The 21,714-nt window shown below is 38.2% G+C and overlaps 1 protein-coding gene and 2 long non-coding RNA genes across 6 annotated transcripts; 1 reads left to right on the plus strand and 2 right to left on the minus strand.

The window, feature by feature from the left end:
* Positions 1–996: 996 nt before the first annotated feature.
* LOC121972474 lies at positions 997–1,508 on the plus strand. The gene is made up of 3 exons (XM_042524138.1): positions 997–1,227; positions 1,280–1,377; positions 1,484–1,508. The coding sequence occupies exons 1-3, from the start codon at positions 997–999 to the stop codon at positions 1,506–1,508; spliced, it is 354 nt and encodes a 117-aa protein (XP_042380072.1).
* A 4,393-nt stretch (positions 1,509–5,901) lies between these two features.
* On the minus strand, positions 5,902–7,776 carry LOC121973409. Of its 3 annotated transcripts, none has more exons than XR_006109587.1 (3): positions 7,514–7,776; positions 7,362–7,430; positions 5,902–6,097 (listed from the first exon to the last, which is right to left on the minus strand). It is a non-coding gene; the product is annotated as an uncharacterized LOC121973409 (long non-coding RNA). The 3 variants fall into 3 exon arrangements; XR_006109589.1 differs by lacking the exon at positions 5,902–6,097 and adding an exon at positions 7,031–7,085 and having other exon boundaries at positions 7,362–7,427; XR_006109588.1 differs by lacking the exon at positions 5,902–6,097 and adding an exon at positions 7,037–7,085.
* A 6,612-nt stretch (positions 7,777–14,388) lies between these two features.
* LOC121973411 lies at positions 14,389–15,464 on the minus strand. 2 transcript variants are annotated; one of them, XR_006109591.1, is made up of 3 exons: positions 14,872–15,464; positions 14,720–14,785; positions 14,389–14,443 (listed from the first exon to the last, which is right to left on the minus strand). It is a non-coding gene; the product is annotated as an uncharacterized LOC121973411 (long non-coding RNA). The 2 variants fall into 2 exon arrangements; XR_006109590.1 differs by having other exon boundaries at positions 14,395–14,443; positions 14,720–14,788.
* Positions 15,465–21,714: the final 6,250 nt, after the last annotated feature.

Here is a 21,714-nt window from a genome sequence, read left to right on the forward strand (position 1 = left end):
GGGACCGAGAGGAGGAATTGGTTTTGGTCTCTCGATAAAATTAAGCATCCCGTGTTAGCCCCGAACACACAACTTAATTTTATCAATAATAATTCATTCCACTAGAGAACTATTATTGAACTACCGCACCAATCCCAAATTACATTTTTGGGCTCCTTCTTATTATGAGTGTGTTAGTCTCCCTGTGTTTAAGATGTCGAATGTCCACTAATTAAGTGAGTTACTGACAACTCATTTAATTAATATCTTAAGAGTAGTACCACTCAACCTTATCGTCATGTCGGACTAAGTTCACCTGCAGGGTTTAACATGACAATCCTTATGAGCTCCTCTTGGGGACATTATCAACCTAAATCACTAGGACACAGTTTCCTTCTATAATCAACAACACACACTATAAGTGATATCATTTCCCAACTTATCGGGCTTATTGATTTATCGAACTAAATCTCACCCATTGATAAATTAAAGAAATAAATATCAAATATATGTGCTTGTTATTATATTAGGATTAAAAGCACACACTTCCATAATAACTGAGGTCTTTGTTCCTTTATCAAGTTAGTATAAAAGAAACGGCCTCTAATGGTCCTACTCAATACACTCTTAGTGTACTAGTGTAATTATATAGTTAAGATAAACTAATTCCTAATTACACTACAACCTTTCCAATGGTTTGTTCCTTTCCATCTTGGTCGTGAGGTACTGTTTATAATTTATAAGGTACTGATAACATTATCTTTTGTATGTGACACCACATACTATGTTATCTACAATATAAATTAATTAAACAACTACAAATAAATGTAGATAAATTTGACCAAATGTGATTCTTTATTCAAAATAAATGTCTACAAAAGCTTAGGCTTTCAGTATACACTCTAACACCATCAAGAAGGCTACAACACAGTCCGCCCTCCGCTCTTCACCGGTGAGGACTTCGGCTACTAGAAGGGTCGAATAGAGTCGTACCTTTAGACTCATTTCAAGGTGTGGATGATCGTCAAAACCGGCCTTGAACTCCCAATTGACGACACCGGCAAACTAATATCGTGCGAGAACTGGAATGCAACTGTGATAAAGAAGGTAGAAGCAAACACCAAAGCAACCTATACACTTCAGTGCGGTCTAACTAAGGAGGAGCTGAACCGCGTCGACCCGTTCTCGAGTGCCAAAGAATTGTGGGAAAAACTGATCGAGTTACACGAGGGTACATCAGACATGAAGGTGAGTAAGAGGGATCTTATTTTTAACAAATTATATAATATAAAAGCTGCAGGAGGGTGAAACAGCAAACCAATTGCATGCACGCATCCAAGACCTCCTCAACGGTCTCCATGCAATCATACAAAAGGTGGAAAATAGAGACATAACCAGGTATTCACTCAATGCTTTTCGAGGAATACCTTGTGGGTATCCATGGTAGATGCTTACAAGGTATCCAAGGATCTCTCTTCAATCAAATTAGATGAATTATTTTCAGAATTCGAATTGCACGAACAGATTAATACACGTCCAGCCGAGAAGAGTATAGCTTTGATTGCAAGTACAAGCAAAGCGAGCGAACCAAAAGCAAGACGCAGAACCGAACCGGAGTCAGAAGAAGAATCGGACTCAGACGATGACAACGATGAGATTATAGTCGAACTCGTCAACTTGGTAAGAAAGCTGTACAAAAAGAAAAAGGCGACTCAAACAAACACGAAGGTCAAGACTGGAGCTACATGTTATGGTTGCAACCAGAAGGGACACTACAAGTCGGATTGTCCAAACCATAAGCAACGAAGAAGGAAGGTGTTGAAGGCAACTTGGTGCGAGTCATCAGATGAATCCGAGTCCGACGAAGAACAACAAACAAACTTCCTCACTCTACCAATACAAGCACATGCTGCCGAAACTGAGTCCGATTCAGAAACAGAGAGTGATTCAAAAACCGAGTCCGAGTGAAGCCATGGATCCGTACCCGTTTCCGAAGGGCCTAACCCCACTGTAAGTTCTGTATTCGTCGGGACTCAATTAGACGATTTACAAAACTTAGTGTCTTATTTGTTAAAGAAATTGGCTAAATCCAACGCCCGGGTCAAGTCACTTCAAAAGGAGGTAACAACCCTTAAGGAAGTGACTAACTTGAGTCCTTTGATTAAGCCAATTCAAATTGCAAGCTCAACTCAAGTCCAACAACTTGAGGAAGAAAATTTCAATTTGAAAACTCAAGTTAAAGAACTTAAAGACATATTAGAAAGGTTCACGTTGGGTTCTAAGAATCTTAATATGATTCTTGGAAAACAAAGAGTCGTTTACAATAAATCTGGACTTAGGTTTAAGTGTAAATAAAAATTTAAATCATATCTGTCAATTATAAATAGATCAAATAGAAACATAGTCCAAGCATGAGTCCCCAAGTCAAACTTGGTTAATCAAGCTGGACTTAGACTATATTGGGTCCCCAAGGATCAAATCCACAGCCTTGATAGACCCTATCGAGGCTATGATCCAGGGGGGCCAATAAAAAGACTATTTTTATCAATAGATAGATTTGCTTGATTCTTTCTTTACTGTTTACATGATACATGTTTAGATTAGGCTAGTTAAGGACCTAAGTATGATTTACATTTGACTAGTTAGACCTAGAAGTTAAAATAAGGAAATTAAATATTCAATTTCTTTGAAAGACTTTGTTTAAAAGTGGTGGATGATCTCATACCCAAGAAGGCCTAGTGCCTTGCCACAGCTTGGAAACCGACCTTTAAAATAAATATTTAATTAACTTGTTTTAAAACCGGAGTCTAACCCAAATGTAAATCAATCTTTAGATGAAATTTAATTGAAAATTAAAACTAACCATCTCACAAAATTATTAAGATTCTCTGATTAATAACTTAGAAAAGGGTGAGATGAACCTAGGTTTAAAGTAGTTCCAAATTAATTCAATTAAATTAACTTAATTAACTTTGAAAAATTAATTTCAAAATGAAATTATTTTTTAAATTATTTTCAAAAAGTTAATTATTATTAAGGTTCAAATCATAATTAATTTCAAAAGACTAATTAATTTCAATTAAAGTATTATTTTTTTAAATCATTATTTATAAAATTATAATTTTCAAATCATAATTAAATTTCAAATTATTTATTATTAAATTCTTAAAATCTTAATTAATTTTCAAATTATATGATAATTAATTTTCAAATTATATTTAATTCAAAGTCTTAATGATAATTAATCTAAAATCTTAATTAATTTTCAAATCATATGATAATTAATTTTCAAATTATATTTGATTCAAAATCTTAATGATAATTAATTTTTAAATTATATTTTCAAGTTATAACATCAAACTGAATTAATTTTTATTATATTTTCAAAATCTTCAAAAGTTTAAATGTTTACTCATTTGAAATTCAAACTCACTGAAAATTCAAACTTATCTCAATTTTAAATATTAATAAAATTAAATAAAATTAATTTCGTCTCACACGCACTCATAAGCTCAACATACTTGATAACCTAAAATAAGTGAGATAGAAAATCAGGAAAGTAATAATTTTTATTTATTTTTTTTATTTTAATTTACATGCTTAGACTCTAGGATCCTCAAAATATTTAAGGAATTAATCAAGGGGGAGTGAAAGGAGTTAAGTTAAATTTTTTTAAGGGTTAAAGTTATTTTTAATATATAAAGTTTTTTAAATTAAGTATTTGATAAAATATTTTAAGTTTTTTATAAAATTTTCTTCAAATTAAGTGTTAAAGTTCTCAAAGTCTTTTTAAAACTAAGTTTTTGAAATTTAAAAGGCTAAATACTTGACGAAACAATTATTTTCAAAACAATTAGCTAAGTCTTTGGTGAAACTTAGGTGTTTTCAAAGCTAAAAATTTAACTTTTGTTGCAAAGTTAAAGTATTCTCAATTTAGCTAAGCATCTCTTCAAAAATTATTTTAAAGCGATGAAAATTTCAAAACTTAAGTTCATCTAAATTTTATTGAAAACGTTAAGTATTTTTAAAACTAAATTTCGCTAAGAGCTACTCTTCAGGGGGAGCTTAAAGTTAAATAGAATAAATTTTTTTTGTTCTCTCTTCTTAGTATTCTTTTTTATTTATGTCAAAGAGGGAGAGAATAGTCAAAGTTAAATAATTAATAAATTAAACAAAATAAAAGGAGCATAGCATGAGTTTCATTACATTGATGCTCATGTTTAAATTTCTTTATTTATTGTTTGTTATATTTTTACTTAACTTTGAACCGTGTTGCCATAATCAAAAAGGGGAAGATTGTTGGTGTAGGAAATATCCGATGATCGAACTTGTGTTTTGATTATGTCAAAGGGTTCAAAGTTAGGTTGTCTTTTGATCTAATATGTTTGAATGAGATTGAAGGAAAGTCCTAAGTGTATTTAGGCAACAGTCCTAGCTGCGGTTAGGCAGGTGGAAAACCCTATGGGATGGTAAACTTAGGTGAAGAAAAGTCCTAGTAGCGGTTAGGCAAGGGAAAACCCTAGGAGGCGGTAGCCCTAGGTCCTAGGGGGTGGTAACCCTAGGCGAAAAGCCTTAGCGGGTCAAGGTCTTCGGGCAAAAGTTCTAGAGTCAGAAACTCTAGGTGAAAATCGCGGTATCGCGGATCAGGTGGAAAGTCTTGGCGGGTCGTGGAGCGGACATCCAGCGAAAAGACCTGAAAACTCTGGCGCTGAGCAAAAGTCCAGTCAATCTGGAGGATCGAACTGGCAACAGGTACTCTCCTGAGTGGAGTAGGTGAGGATGCGCTCCCCGCTGAGGGAACTGTAGGCGTCGGTTCGACCTAGAGTTTCCGGACATAAATCCGAAGTCAGAACCGGACAATCTGGTAATTGTCAGACATTTATATTTATGTTTTTATTATGTGTTAACTTTGTGTTGCATGGTATGCTTGGTATTTTGGGACTAACATATCTTGCAGGGACAAAAGAGCAAGTTTTGTCTCGGATGAACAATACCCAAGGCGCCTTCCATGGAGCTTGGAGGCGCCTTAAGTGCAAGGGATGAGGAGTCTACGCAGTGGAGCTGGAGGCACCCTCCAAAGGAGTTGGAGGCGCCTCGGACGGGCTTGGAGGCGCCCTCAAGGGCATCGGAGGCACCCTCAAGAGGATAAGCAGTGGGAGTTGCGGATCTTATCCACGCTGCAAATCCGCCGGTGATGGAGGCGCCCTCAAGGGCCATGAAGGCACCATCAACGGCCTATATCAGCCAGTCTCGACCAGCAGCATAACACAACATCGAAAAAGCAATCTTTCTTCAGCGCTAACGAGACGATCCGGTTGAGCTGTAACAAGACCCTGACGACCCGAAGCTGTGAAGTTTCAATTTCTTGTTGTCAGTATAGTTTTTCAGTACAGTATTATTGTAATAATCTCTTGTAATATTTGCGATTTTATAGTTGTTGCCCAAAGTAAACGCTCAATGAGTGTGGACCTTGGAGTAGGAGTCGCCACAAGCTCCGAACTAAGTAAATCCCTGTGTTTGCTTGTGTCTCTGTATTTTATATTTCCGCTGCATTTACTCGTTGATTTTCTGAAACGAAAAGTGAAAGTTACCAACCCCCCCCCCCTCCTCTAGCGCTTGTCGATCCAACATAGACCACAATCGTTTAACATTAGGTATGTCACGCCCCAGAGGAGTCCCTGTCCAAGAAAATTTCGACAACATCTCCCCTGTACGGTGGACAATCTGAAACTTTTCTACATCTCACAAATACCTCAGCCACAGGCGGCTGGAATAATAACAACAAAATAAAACATCACCACGCAGTTATATATAATCAAACAAAGTAGTAATACTCTGACTCGAAAACCACCCTACTCAACTACACTCGTAAAGCTCAAAACCGACGAACTCACCTCTTCTGCCGTCCAGGCAAGCATGTAGTAGAATAAAACCAAATCATACCAAAAGTCCATCAAATGGAAAGATTTCATACACTATCCATATGTAAAGTCCAAAACAAAACTAAAACAAAGTCTGATAGCGAAAAGCTAAAATAAAACAACTCAAAAATCAGCAGAGGAGTAGCACTACGTGCTGTGGGGACCAGCGATTGGAACTCCCTCCTGACAGCATCAACCTGAAAATAACAACAATGGAGGCGGGGTGAGTCCAACACTCAGCAGGTAGATATAAAGTAAAGAAATAACATCTAGCACTAATCACGCGTACAATCTCCTGACAAAATAAAGAAGACAGAGAGAATCAGACTAACCAGACTGGTAAAAGGACAAATAGTCCGAAGGTATAGATGCATGCCAATCAAGGTATCCAAGCAATTCGGCAGGATATAAGTGCAACAAACACAAACACAACAATAAATGCATCACGATATGATGCCAATGTCACGGTCACCCCGACGACCAGCCAACTCACAACAAAAGTGGGACCAAGTGGGTAGGGTCGTGACAACCGCACTCGCGATCACTACTCCGATGAGTGACCGGCGGATAGAGTACACATACTCCTACCCCAAATCATAAACGGGAGCTTACGCCTCATCTCCCAGACACCGCGACGGAGGGATCTCTAACGTACAAGGTCACACTACCCACGAGCGGACCAACGAGCACCGGAAGAGCTAAACGCGGTTACCACTGTCCCGCTACCCACGAAGGCCACAACGGAGCACCGAATAACAGATGAAATCCGGGCTGCTCGACAATAAAGGAGCAATCAATCACTCAAGATGCAATCATGCGAATGCATGTCACTAAACACGGTAATATACTAAACCAATCTCTGGACATATGTGCACCAAAGCGAATGAATCATATCAAGGTATCGATCATATAAGGTATCAAACCTAGGTCCCGACATGATAAAATACGGTTATATCACTACCCATGAGTACGTGGAATCAGTACATATCCATACAGCATGTAAACAAACAATCAATCAACAGGTAGCATGTATTGGGCAGTGATTAACCGAAACAAGTAAGAAACACAATTAATGCATCTTGTTAATTTAATTACTAAGCATATCAAAGACAATAAGTCAAAAGTACCCGCCTCCGATAAAATGGTCCAAATCTGACTCCGAGATACTCGTCTCGCGTCAAGGTCCTGTATATTAAACATAAGGTCTAGTTTAGCTAATTCTATCCTACCACAATTAGCCAAATTAAATTCTAATCCAATTTAAGAAGTTCTAAATTGGATCCAACTAATCCATCCAACAAAATTAATGAACCCTAATTAAATAAAATCAATGGGTCCACCAGGGTTAGTTCCTTAACCCTAATCATAACATGAGATTAAAAATCTAAAGCTAATCCAATCTACCAATCTCTAACATATACCTAATCAATATCCACGAAGTTCAAAAACCCTAAACCTTACCTCAAATTTTTCGATGCCTCAGTGCTGCTCAAATCCTGAAGAACTTACCGTCGAGACCCGGAGAAGCTGCTGTGAGAAATCAGTGACAAATACCACTGTTATCAGCCAACAAATCCAACATAAGATCCCAAATCAACAATCATACATATTACCTCTTCCCTCCTACTGCCTGTGATGACCTAGGATCCGTCAAAGTTGCTGCTAGCACTTGACGGCTGGCCGACCGATGCTAGGGCACAAGGACAGTGGCGAAAGGGCACTGCTGTGCTGATTTCGTGCGAGAGGAAGACTCGGCTGTTCCAGGAGATGTCGGACACTAGGGCACAGAGCTAAGGTAGAAGCAAGAGACCTGCTCTGCTCGGCGATCGGAGATAGGGCTCGGCCAGCGGCACCGCAGGTGGTGACGCCGTCGGGTGGGTGTCGCGAGGCTAAAAGAAGACTAAAAGCCTGTATAAAAATTTATACTTATTAACAAAGGCATAATAAAAAATCAAGAAAAATGAGAAGATACGAAGGAAAAGAGTGAATAATAATAGTAAATTAGAATACTATTAATAAAAAAGAAAAACAAGAGATGCAGAAAGATAAAGAAGAAGAAGAGGATGACGTTCAAGTACAAAAGAAAAAAAGAAATAAGAAATAAAAGGAAAAGAATATATATATAATCCCAATTAGCCTCCACTATCTTTAGGTGATCCTTCCATCGGTTATCACTCAGTCCATAAATTCAGAATCTTCCGAAAAATTTCCATAAATTCCGGAAAATTCCTCTATTCATATTCGCCTATTTCCGATATTTTACATTCTCCCCCACTTATAAAAATTTGGTCCCCAAATTTCGTTATCTACCATCAGCAAGTACAAATAACAGATATAGAGTATAAATGCTGAACGGTAAATAAACCACATACCTCAAGTGAAAAGATGGGGGTATCGAGCTCGGATAGTATCTTCGAGCTCCCAAGTAGCCTCTTCGTCTGAGTGATGCTGCCATCCGACTTTAACCAGCTGGATAGTCTTGTTCCGCAACTGGCGCTCTTTCCGGTCGAGAATCCGTACCGGAACTTCCTCATATGTAATGTCAGGCTGAACTGGAACTGGGATATCTGCCAACACATGTGTCGGGTCGGGCACGTATCTCCTAAGCATCGATACGTGAAATACATCGTGAACGCCTGACAGGGACGGTGGTAGTGCCGGTAAGCTACCGCTACAATCCTCTCCAAGATCTCGAACGGACCAATGTACCGCGGAGCTAGTTTACCTCTGAGGCTAAATCTCTTCACCCCTTTCGTGGGTGAAACTCGCAGAAATACATGGTCGCCAACAGAGAACTCTAGTGGTCTGCGTCTCCGATCAGCATAACTTTTCTGGCGGTCCTGCGCCTCTGACATCCTCCGTCTGATAGTACAGACCAACTCTACCTTATGCTGAGCTCTATGAGGTCCCAACATCTGGGTCTCCCCAACCTCATCCCAAAGGGTGGGTGTCCGACAAGGCCTACCATACAACACTTCAATGGTGGCATTTGGATAGCCGAATGCAACCCGTTGTTGTAGGCGAACTCTACAAATGTCAAATGGTCCTCCCAACTGCCTCCGAAAATCCAATACACAAGACCTCAGCAAGTCCTCTAGAGTCTGAAAGGTCCGCTCTAATGGTCCATCTGTCTGCGGATGGAAAGTTGTACTGAAACAGAGCTGCGTGCCCAAGGTCTGCTGCAGTCTCTGTCAAAAACAAGACGTGAACCGGGGTCTCTATCCGAAATAATAGTCAAAGGAACCCCATGTAATCTGATGATCTCCCGACAATACAGATCTGCCAATCGATCCAAGAAATCAGTCTTCCGGATCGCTAAGAAATGCGCGGATTTGGTTAATTGATCAACGATTACCCAAATCGCGTCATGGCCTCGTCATGTCCTTGGCAAACTCACCACAAAGTCCATAGTAATGTGTTCTCATTTCCACTCAGGAATAGAAATCTGCTGAAGTAAGTCGGCAGATCTCTGATGCTCGGCCTTCACTTGCTGACAGACAAGACATCTCGCTACAAATTATGCGATGTCTTTCTTCATGTCGTCCTTCATGTCGTTCCACCAATAGAAACACCTCAAATCTTGGTACATACGGGTACCGCCTGGGTGGACAACAAATCATGAACGATGAGCCTCCGGAAGTAACTCCTATAAGACCGGATGAGACTGAAGCACGTAAAATCTGCCTCGGTAGTGTATAACACCCTCCTCGTCTCGTGTGAACTCGGTCTGCTGCCTGGAAGCTATCTGGCTGTAATTAAACTGCAAATACTGATCAGCAGTCTATGGCTCTCGTATCCTTGTCCTGATCAACGATCGAGCAACCATGGTAACCAAAGTACCCGCTCATCTGTCCTTACCCCTCAAGGCCCAAATCGGAGAAACCTTAAATCAAGTCTGTGACCACAACTCGGTGGCAAGCTAAAGTTCCTCCGGACTTTCTGCTAAGCGCATCGGCAACCACATTAGCTCTCCCCGGGTGATAGCTAATGGTACAATCAAAATCCTTCAGGAACTCCATCCATCTCCTCTGTCAGAGATTAAGTTCCTTCTAAGTAAACAGACATTTGAGACTCTTATGGTCAGTGAGAATCTCAAATATAACGTCATATAAATAATGTCGCCAAATCTTCATGGTAAAAATAATGGCGACTTGCTCCGATAGTTCTTCTCATGATCCTTCAACCGACGAGAAGCATAGGAGACTATCATATCGTGCTGCATCAGAACAGCGCTCAAACCCTGAATAGATGCGTCGGTGTAGAGGACATATCCGTCCTCTCCGGAAGGTAAAAATCAAAATTAGAGCCGACACTAGTCTCCGCTTCAGCTCCTAGAAGCTGGTCTTGTCATCTTCATCCCAGTGAACTTCACGCCTTTCCAGGTCAGGCGTGTCAGTGACATAACTATCCGAGAGAAACCCTCAACATATCTCCGGAAATATCGAGCTAAACAAAGAAAGTTGTGAGCCTCTTCTATAGACTCCGTCTACTCCCAACGGTAACAACCTCGATCTCCTGTGGAACCACGGTATACTCCTACCGATGACCGTGTGTCTCAAACATCTCACAGAAGACAACCAAAATACGCACTACTGATCTTCACATCTAGACGTTTCAGTCGAAACATCTCTAGAACTATGCAAAGATAGTGTACGTGATACACCTCAGATCAGGAATAAAACACCACATCATCAATAACGATAACGAATTCTGATCCAATATCCTAGGGATACCCAAATCATCTAGTCCATGAAAACATCTAAGGCTCCGCAAGCCCTAATGGTAAAACCAATACACATAATGTCCGTATCACAGACATTCCCAATCCATAAGATCCTCGACAATAAATCTGAAATATGATCACCAACGATATAAATCATCTAAGCATAGATCCTCCAGTGTGAGAGCAACGCTCCATCACAGAAAATACCACATATGTGGGAGCAACGCTCTACCACAAGAAATCCTCAATATGTAGGAGTAACACTCCACTACAAATAATCTATAACATGTATCTGCAATAGATATGGGAGCAATGCTCCGCTACAAGCAATCCGAAATATGTATATGTGGGAACTCCGCTCCACCAAAAACGATCATATGGGAGCTACGCCCACCACAACCATCTGAAATATGTGGGAGCTACGCCTACCACAAACAAACATAAGTGCCTAAAGCACCCTACTATCTAGCCAGAGACTGCATGAGGTCCCGCTACCACGGATAATCCATAAATGACCAAGGCACCTAACTATCCAACTAGAGGCTGCACGAGATCACTCAACCACATATCACTGTGGGCAGCCAAAGATATAACAATCCAGTAAGCAAATCAAACTCATCGTCAAATCTATCAATATCGTAGTGTCACCCACTGATAAGAAAATGGGTTGACAGGGTAATCCAATAAATGACATAATGCAAACACTCCACATTCTGCATTCAATATAAGTAGAATCATCATGCTGCTACCAACAATATACCTGACACCCTTGCTCGTACAACATATGTATGATCGACATAATCCTCCAATTTGTACACACCAAACACACTCATAGCACATGTATAAATCAGTGTGATACCTCCAACAATACCTACCGAACCCGTGTGCATATATCAACATAGGTATAATCGACAATACACCTCAAACAACCTCACATGGCATATATACACCTATACCAAGAATATAATCAACGTAATACTTCCAACAAATCATAATCGACACGAGTATACTCTCAGAACCATCATATAATATACAAGATACCTCAATATTACACCGAACACATCTGTACATATCACAACTCAGACTGAATCGATAAGATACATCCAATAAAACACTCAAACATATGTGCACATTCCACAACATAGTTTTTAATTGACAAATACCTCCAATAAACAATCAGACATGTATGTCTATCCACTCGGGTATAATCAACTAGAAACCCATAATAATCACATGTATAAATGTGTACGACCCAAAAGAAAAAGTCAGAATTCAAGAACATCAAGACACTCTCATTTTTATCCTCAAAAATATCAGCCCACATAATATCAGATGAATCAGTCTCTACTCCCATGAGGGCAAATTAGCATTCAAAACATCGATCAATATTTATCCACATAGTTCAATATCAGATGAAACAAATATCATTTTTTTCATCCCGTTAACTAACCACAACTAACCAGATTTATTAAAATCTCATAGGCACTCTAAACCATAAACTCTCTAGCACCCGATTTATAATCCGATCACCAACTATAAACATCAAACCTGTGAATATCATACATGACACTCACTATGTCACCATCAACAACAACCCAAATAATAGATCATCAAAATAGTTATCCACTAATAGATCATCAAACAACCACATAACCTTTACCCTCATAAATCATTAGAAATCAACACATCACAATATCTGATCTCCCAATATCCCTTAACCTCAAATCATTCTCAACAATGATCAAACATGATAACTCTCAAATGACCAATTTTCATCGTATCGGATACCCTAATATCCAAAAGATATGAGTATAAAAAAACTCTACTGGCTAAGTCCACAGGAATATATAGGTACCTTCCATTACCCAGCTAACAATAGCAGAGGCTGATATGTGCCTCCATCTCCTATCCAACTAGTAGTAACAAAAGCTAAAACTACTGATGGTAAAATATATAAAATCACCAGAGACTATAATCCTTGATCTCTATTAGGGTCGAGCAAGATCAGTGGCTAACCCATCACATGTAATATAAGCTACAAGAACCACACAGTACTAAAGATAAAGTGCTAATACATGTCATAACTATCATAAAATAAACATCATACCTATTTCATGCGGAGATGTTAACGCCCCCCAACTTTGACCTCAAAATTCAACAAAATATCACTAAATCCAAATCAATCCAAACGATAACCATATCGAAAAAATGCCCGTTTGACTCGCAAACTCGCTAACCCAAATATCCGTAATACACAACAAGTATCCGATAAATCTCGAACACCAAAGGCAGATCCTCCTCGATACCAATAATTGGTATCAGATATATCTCAAAATCCATAATACAAAAATCCAACAAGTATCGCAAACTTGGCGCTCGATACCAAGTAAATAAATTGGTATCAGTTATCCCAAACATCCAAAATACGAAAACAAGATCGTAAAACGTGCTCGATACCACTAAATTATCACGCCCCGGAGGAGTCCTCGTCCGAGAAAATTTCGACAAGATCTCCCCTGTACGCAATCAAACTTTTCTACATCGGCTGGAATAATAACAAAATAAAACATCACCACGCAGTTATATATAATCAAACAAAGTAGTAATACTGACTCGAAAACCACCCTACTCAACTACACTCGTAAAGCTCAAACCGACGAACTCACCTCTTCTGCCGTCAGGCAAGAATGTAGTAGAATAAATCCAAATCATACCAAAAGTCCATCAAATGGAAAGATTCCATACACTATCCATATGTAAAGTCCAAAACAAAACTAAAACAAAGTCCGATAATGAAAAGCTAAAATAAAACAACAACTCAAAATCCAGAGAGGAGTAGCACTACGTCTGTGGGGACCAGCCAGCATCAACCCGAAAATAACAACAATGGAGGCGGGTGAGTCCAACACCCGCAGGCTGATATGCAGTAAAGAAATAACACCTAGACTAATCGTACTCGATAAAAATAAAGACAAATGCAAACCGAAGAAGACAGGAGAAACTAACCAGGACCCGGTAAAAGGACAAATAGTCCGAAGGTATAATGTATGCATGCCAATCAAGGTATCCAAGCAACGTGCAGCATATAAGTGCAACAAACACAAACACAAACAATCATCATGCATACGATGCCAATGTCATGGTCACCCCGACGCCATCACCAACTCACAACAAAAGTGGGACCAGTGGGTAGGGCTGTGACAACCGTGCACTCTGCGATGAGTGGACGGGATGCTGTCGAGACACACATACTCCTACCCCAAATCATAAACGGGGAGCGCAACGCTCATCCCGGTACACTGTGACGGGAGGGATCTCTAACGTGCTACACGCTGCGTCACACTAAGCCACAACACCACGGTGGTCCCGCTACCCAGGTGATGACAACTGGCAAAGTGCTCGACAATAAAGGAGCAATCAATCACTCAAGATGCAATCACGCGAATGGTGCATGTCACTAAACATGGTAATATACTAAACCAATCTCTGGACATATCATAATGTGCACAAAAGCGAATGAATCATATCAAGGTATCTGATCATATAAGGTATCAAACCTAGGTCCTGACATGGTAAAATATGGTTATATCACTACCCATGAGCATGTGGAATCAGGTACATATCCATACAGGATGTAAACAAACAATCAATCAACAGGTAGCATGTATTGGGCAGTGATTAACCGAAACAAGTAAGAAACACAATTAATGCATCTTGTTAATTTAATTACTAAGCATATCAAAGACAATAAGTCAAAAGTACCCGCCTCCGATAAAATGGTCCAAATCTGACTCCGAGATACTCGTCTCGCGTCAAGGTCCTGTATATTAAACATAAGGTCTAGTTTAGCTAATTCTATCCTACCACAATTAGCCAAATTAAATTCTAATCCAATTTAAGAAGTTCTAAATTGGATCCAACTAATCCATCCAACAAAATTAATGAACCCTAATTAAATAAAATCAATGGGTCCACCAGGGTTAGTTCCTTAACCCTAATCATAACATGAGATTAAAAATCTAAAGCTAATCCAATCTACCAATCTCTAACATATACCTAATCAATATCCACGAAGTTCAAAAACCCTAAACCTTACCTCAAATTTTTCGATGCCTCAGTGCTGCTCAAATCCTGAAGAACTTACCGTCGAGACCCGGAGAAGCTGCTGTGAGAAATCAGTGACAAATACCACTGTTATCAGCCAACAAATCCAACATAAGATCCCAAATCAACAATCATACATATTACCTCTTCCCTCCTACTGCCTGTGATGACCTAGGATCCGTCAAAGTTGCTGCTAGCACTTGACGGCTGGCCGACCGATGCTAGGGCACAAGGACAGTGGCGAAAGGGCACTGCTGTGCTGATTTCGTGCGAGAGGAAGACTCGGCTGTTCCAGGAGATGTCGGACACTAGGGCACAGAGCTAAGGTAGAAGCAAGAGACCTGCTCTGCTCGGCGATCGGAGATAGGGCTCGGCCAGCGGCACCGCAGGTGGTGACGCCGTCGGGTGGGTGTCGCGGCTGAGGCTAGGACACAGGAAGGCAGCGTCGATCGGCGGTGGCTGCACGAGAAGAGAAGACTAGGGCATAGCCGCGACTGGTACCAGACCTGGTGGCCGACGCTCTCTGTTCGACGGCGGCAGACGACGGAGAAATTAGGGCGCAGAGGTCGTCGGCAAAAGAGAAGAAATGAAGAGAGGGAGAAGGAGTTGCCGAGGGATTTAAGCGTCGGCGAGGAAACCGCCGCCGGCGGTTAGGGCAAAGAGAAGAAAGTAAGCGGCGGCGTCGGGAAGAAAAGGGAAGAGAGGCGGGGGATGGCTCGAGTTCGGCGACAAAAGAAAACGAAAATTAACTCGTCCATACGAGCTCCGAAAAATTCCCGAAAAATTTCCATAAATTCCGGAAAATTCCTCTATTCATATTCGCCTATTTCCGATATTTTACAAGGTACTCACGAGTTACGTATAAAAGAGTGTGTAAGGTAATTACAAAACTCTCTATATATAGGTATTCATATCTTATAATCTGATTAATGTTAGAGTAAATGGTCCGATCTTAGATTCCGCCTATCAAGTAAATTCAAGACTCACAGTGACTTCTAACGTGGCAGCCCAACTTCATCAATAGTTTAATCTTCATAGGTGTGCTCTACATAAAAATTATTTAAAATATACATCCTACTTTTTACCACCACACCAAACCCAAACGCAACCACAACGACTTCTTGACATATATTTGTCTACTTGCAATCTTCTTTTTATCAAAAATATCTCATCAATTAATTTTGGCTAAAACTATTTGATAGATATTTTAGATTCTTTAAAAAATTCAAATACTCTTAAAGACTTCCTAGGATAAATATAGGGTTGTAAACAAGCCGAGCCGAGTCGAACCAAGAATAATTGTTCAAGCTTAACTTGATTTATTTTTTATGAGCTTGAGATTTTTTGAAGCTTGGCTTGAGCTTGGTTTGTTAGATGTTATTGAGCTTTCAATTCAAGCTTGACTTGAACTTGGTTCGTGCTTGGTTTGTTTAGATATTAGCAAGCTCTCAATTTAAGTTTGTTTGATTGTTTGAAACTTTTAGTTATTTAATTGATTATTGAATTTGATAATTTAAATTTATTTATTTATTTATTTTATTATTTATTTAACATATTGAAAAGAATTTTATTAATGAATATGATTCGTAAATATTGTTCACAAACGTTGTTCATGAACGTTAACAAGTTGAACACATATATGTTCACGCTTATTTGGTTAGCTTAACGAGCTGTTAAAGCTTGTTTGTTAAATTAATTATATATATATTGAACGAACATAAATAAACTTTTATTAAATCGAATACTAAGTTTGTTCATAAATGCTTGATTCATTTATAACTCTAGATAAATACATACTTTCAGATTCACGATTTCAACAAAAATCTCAAGTCTAGGTCAGGGCACAAGTTGATGCAGTCATGAGTCATGCCCGCTGTGACCTGTGAGTGCTTGTGTCATCATGATTTAGCACATGAAAACAAGCCAACAAAGCCTAGGCCATGCCCAATTCAATGGCCCTATTTTGAAACCATTATTTGTATGGATATAAACTACTCAAAAAAATTATTTAAAAGAAAAAGATATAGAGAGGTTTCAAGTAGCACAATGAAGTGCTTATTTGTGAAATTGACTATTATAAATTCACATACTAATTTTGATCAAAATTGCTATATAAATTTTAAAAATCAAAAAGAAAAACCTGCCTCTAAGTGGAAGTCAAAGAATCCATAACTTTTTGTTCATTTTAGGATTTGTATGTATGTCTAAAACTACTTCTACATGAATAACACACAATTCAAAACAATACATAAAAAACAAAGAAGAAACCCACACACAAATATATGCAAAAGAATGTCAATATAAATCAGTGAGGAAAAGAGAAAACTCGAACCCGACATGGGTGGTTTTACAACTTAGATTAAGATTTTTATTTTTATTTAAAAAAAACTCATTGTTTTAATAGGATTAACCTATTTAAACCAAAAGAGGGTCAGTCAAATTCTTTTAAAGAGACAAGTGAAGTGTAATTTCAAAAAAAAAAAACCACTACAATAGATAAATAGATGCATTCTCTTAATGATCAATAAAAAAATACTTTTCTAATATTTACAAAAGAAAAATATTCATCTGATTTTTACCCAATTATTATAATTACTTTTAAGAAAATACTAATAACAATCAAGTCTTAACCTGGTCAATAAAAGGATAATTTGAGATACAAAATTCTCATCAATATAAGATTCGAGAGAAAGATCTATACATAGTTTTATAGATTATTTTTATGTCTCAAATCCATGATCATTAAGTCATGTGATAACAACTTTATCATTGCAGAAAGAATCCCTCAAAAATAATAATAGTATTTAATCATCCAATTTCTCTCTCTCCCTTTCTTAATCAATCAGTTTGATACGGTGTGTTGTGAATGTACCCAGAGATAATGTGAAATCAATGGTCAAGATAATATGATAGTCAATGTCAAGGTGAGGCAGTGATCAAAGTAAGAGTGAATATATTTGGATGAACCACCTCTCAGAAGTGAGGTCCCAATACAAACCCGGACGGACCTTCACCTAACCGAAGTTATGGACGCAACTCCTTATATCTTATGGGTAAGTCCCTCAACATACAATTGGTTGGCCTCACATCCGGTCGAACTTAAGGGACTTAGCTCCCTATTCTTACGATATACAGCTGGTCGACCTAAAGTTTCGGTCGGACTTAAGGGCCTCAGCGTCCCACTCAGTGCCAATACACACAGAACAAACTCGATTGGCTCCTATAACGGTCGGACATAGGGGGCCCAACTCCCCAATTCTACAATACAACTCCCAACATATGGCCAGTTGGCCAAATCCCAGCATACAGTCGATCGACCTCCAAGCCGATCGGACTATCTTTAAGAGATAACATTTTCAGAGAATCATAACAACCTGTCAGATAATAATGACTACTTGACAGAGAATATTCCACCACCAAAGACATATACAGGAAATAGAACCTCCATCTAAGGGTGTACGTACAGCTTCCGTTGTCTAACATTACTTAGCATATTACGATATCTAGCATTTTCAACCGTCTCATTAATACGAAGATTACAAAAGACAGTTCATGTGCATAAAATGGCATATTATGATACCAGCTATTCTCTGATACTTCATGATTACGGGGGTTATGAGAGTCAGTATAAAAAGGAGTCCTCTCCATTCGCCAGGTATACTTTACAACGTTAGAATATGCATGCATCTATTGTTTATCTTTTTCTTCACTTTTTGCTGACTTAAGCGTTGGAGTGCTTGCTTCAGGGACTCCCTTCTTGGTTCTTAAACACTCTCTTTTGCTCTATTTACGGTGTGCGCAGGAAGGAGTGTCAACTATCGTTTCTTCTCCATCCTAGATTCTTCTCTCAATCAATGATAGAGTTGTCTGCCCAGCACACCATCTCCCAGCACGCCATCTCTACCGCTTTTAGACATGATCATAATTAATCTTTTTTATGGAAATCCAACCATTGCTTTTAAAATAACTAACTAAAGGGTGCACTTAAAGTTAAGGGCACACTTATAGTTGTATCTCTCTCGCCAACTATTGTGATACTGTATTCAAAGAACAATAGGGTTGTAAATGAGCTGAGCTGAGCTTTGTGATGTTCAAACTTGTTTGATAAAATAATCGAGCCGAGCCGAACCGAACCGAGCTTAAAATGAACCAAGCTTTTGAAATGATTGTTTAAGCTTGGCTTGGTTTATTTTTTATGAACTTGAACTTGTTTGAAGCTTGACTTAAACTTGATTTGTTTAGATATTATCAAGCTCTCAATTCAACTTTGGCTTGAGCTTGGTTCGAGCTTGGTTCGTTTGGATATTATCGAACTCTCAATTTAAGGTTGTTTGATTGTTTAAAACTGTTAGTTGTTTGATTGGTTATTGAGCTTGATAATTCAAATTTGTTTGTTTATTTTATTTTATTTTATTATTTATTTAGCATATTGAAAAGAGTTTTATTAATGAATATGATTCATGAACATTGTTTACAAACGTTATTTACGAATGTTAACGAGCTGAACACATATGTGTTCAAGCTTGTTTGTTTAATTTAACGAGCGGTTTAAGTTTGTTTGTTTAATTAATCTTGTGTGCATTAAACGAATATAAATAAAGTCTTACTAAGTTGAACACCAAATTTATTCACGAATGCTTGATTTATTTACAATTCTAAAGAACAACATTAATGTGATACTGATTTTGATATTACATAATCCGTTCCCTTTGCTAAATTACCGTTGCTTTTAGCATACGATGCAAGTCCCCCGTGTTCGTCCCATGGTCAAACACCAAGATTTAAAGCATGTTTAGGAGTCGAAAAAACTGATGCAGGCTGCTGGAAAAAAAAACACATAACTTGGGACTGAAAAATGGATGTATCTATCTGTTATGGATGTACCTATATGTTTGTTCAAGGTGTGTGGGCCCGCCCGCTGATGCATTGAGAGGTTGGTGGGTACCACATATAACCATTTCAAAATTTAAAACGACGCCACCCACTATCATACCAATTTTGCCATACAAATGATCGTTCGTTCGTTTGTTTTGTATTACTACTACTAGTTCACTACGTGACGACTCCTCGGAGCGTGGCCACTCGAATTTTATTCTTTGGCAGCTCCGTACGTACTCCTCCTCCCTTTGCAGAGGGCCCCATTGCCACTCACCCTAATTTTCCAGCTGGAAAACTTGCTTCTTCAAGGAAAAACATTTCTTTTCCATTTTCAATTCATTTTACAAAAAGCTCTTCCATCAGCATCACTCAATTCCAAATGGTAGTTTTTTTTCAAAAAAAAATAACAAAGAGATACATTTACTTTTTAAAATGACCAATAATTATAAAAGACTTCCTATTTAATATGTTTGGATACACAAAATTATGCTAATTCTCAATCTGAAAAAAAAAAAAATTAAATTTATTCTACGTAATCTTATTTTATCTTATATTGTAATATAAGAGATTATTTTAGTAATTTGAATTACAATGATTAACATTTTCAATATGAATCTCCAATTCTAAATCTCTCCCGATCTATCACTAAAAGATTTAACCATAACACCCTGCCTTAGAATATTGATTATTTAATGTTAAGATTAGATGTTGCTTAGAAGGTACACGAGAACTTCATTGCCCATGATGACTAGCCACGAAAGTTAGGTAAGTTCACAAAAATATTGTTGATTACAAGGGAAACCCTAAAGATAGATAGCTCGAGAATATAAGTAAAGTCATGAATTTAAGTTACGAAAATAACAAATTATGTACAATAGATCTAATATTATCTGACTTTTCTTTGAGATTCCACATGTCTTTTATAATCGACCTCCCTAAATATACATGAGCTCTAGGTATTTCTCAATGTCAAATGAGTTTCTTTCATCACAACTTGTTCCTATAGCGGCCAGAGGAAACCTTATTAATGAAAGATGTTCACAAAATTTGACAAGAGCATAATAACAACGGAAATTTTAGAATTTACATGAGAGACTTTGAACATTATTATCAAGTTCAATAAGATGTGAAAATTAAGTAAATGTAATGAAGCAGAATGAGCTAGTTTCTTGCGAGTCTCACAAAAATCCATTATCGTTATCGACATCGCTGAGTGGAATAGTTGTCATATTGTTTGAGTACATGCACTACCAAGACATACTCGAAACTGTAAAATTTCAAAGAACAAAGTATTTTTTATGTAATGAACTATAGCAAAGCACTTTATAAGTAAATAGTAGACCAACTTGTTGGCAAAGTTAACAACAACAAATGCAAGTCAAAACTTGTGAGAATTCCAATTCCAATTCCAATTCCAAGTTGAAATTGAATATCTAGTGAATAATAAGATGGTAAAGAGTAAATAAAAATCATTTGTCATATCAAACTTAAAACCATTGTTTTGCATAGCACCACTTACCTGATCCTTTGTCCCTCAGCCAACGGATTAGACAAAGCTACAAATTTCCTCTGTCACACTTTGTCTCCTACTGCACTTTCAGAAACTGATAAAAGGAATTTCCCCAGAGAAGTGTCCAAGATTCAGCCAAAGGATAAGCTCAGCCCATGAACATCACAGCAAAACACTTCGGGGAAAATAAGCTGATCAGAATTTGAATTCCAATGGAGATAAATATTCATTCTAAATTTACCTGATAAATAAGTCGAGGAGAAATAGGGACACTTGTGTGCCACCTTGAGATTTGCAATTTCCAAGGACACAATTGAGGATAATAAAATTCAAAGTTTGAAATCCTCCATTTTTGTTTTCTCTTCTTTTTACAGTGTTTAGGGTTACCTGTTGGTAAAAGTTGGCAGCGGCAGCAGGAGCAGTAGGGTTAGGAATGCATTTCTGAAGTGAGCACATTGTTTAGCAGCTTCCACAAGGAGAAGGGCCATGACAGTAAATTCTCTATCGACGAGATCAAATTTATGTAGAGCCCTGTTCCATTGTCCTCCAATCCATGATGGCCTTCTGCCATTAAGAGGTGTGGTGGCATAACTTGGACA

This window comes from Zingiber officinale, chromosome 4A, assembly GCF_018446385.1.
Source record: "Zingiber officinale cultivar Zhangliang chromosome 4A, Zo_v1.1, whole genome shotgun sequence".
In the NCBI taxonomy this organism is placed as follows: Eukaryota; Viridiplantae; Streptophyta; class Magnoliopsida; order Zingiberales; family Zingiberaceae; genus Zingiber; species Zingiber officinale.

Bases quoted from the DNA above. Each gene is read 5' to 3' on its own strand.
- LOC121972474 (XM_042524138.1), top strand. From the start codon at position 997: ATGATCGTCAAAACCGGCCTTGAACTCCCAATTGACGACACCGGCAAA. The intron at 1,228-1,279 runs GTGAGTAAGAGG...TAAAAGCTGCAG, and splicing joins AGGGTACATCAGACATGAAG to GAGGGTGAAACAGCAAACCA. The intron at 1,378-1,483 runs GTATTCACTCAA...AATTATTTTCAG, and splicing joins GAAAATAGAGACATAACCAG to AATTCGAATTGCACGAACAG.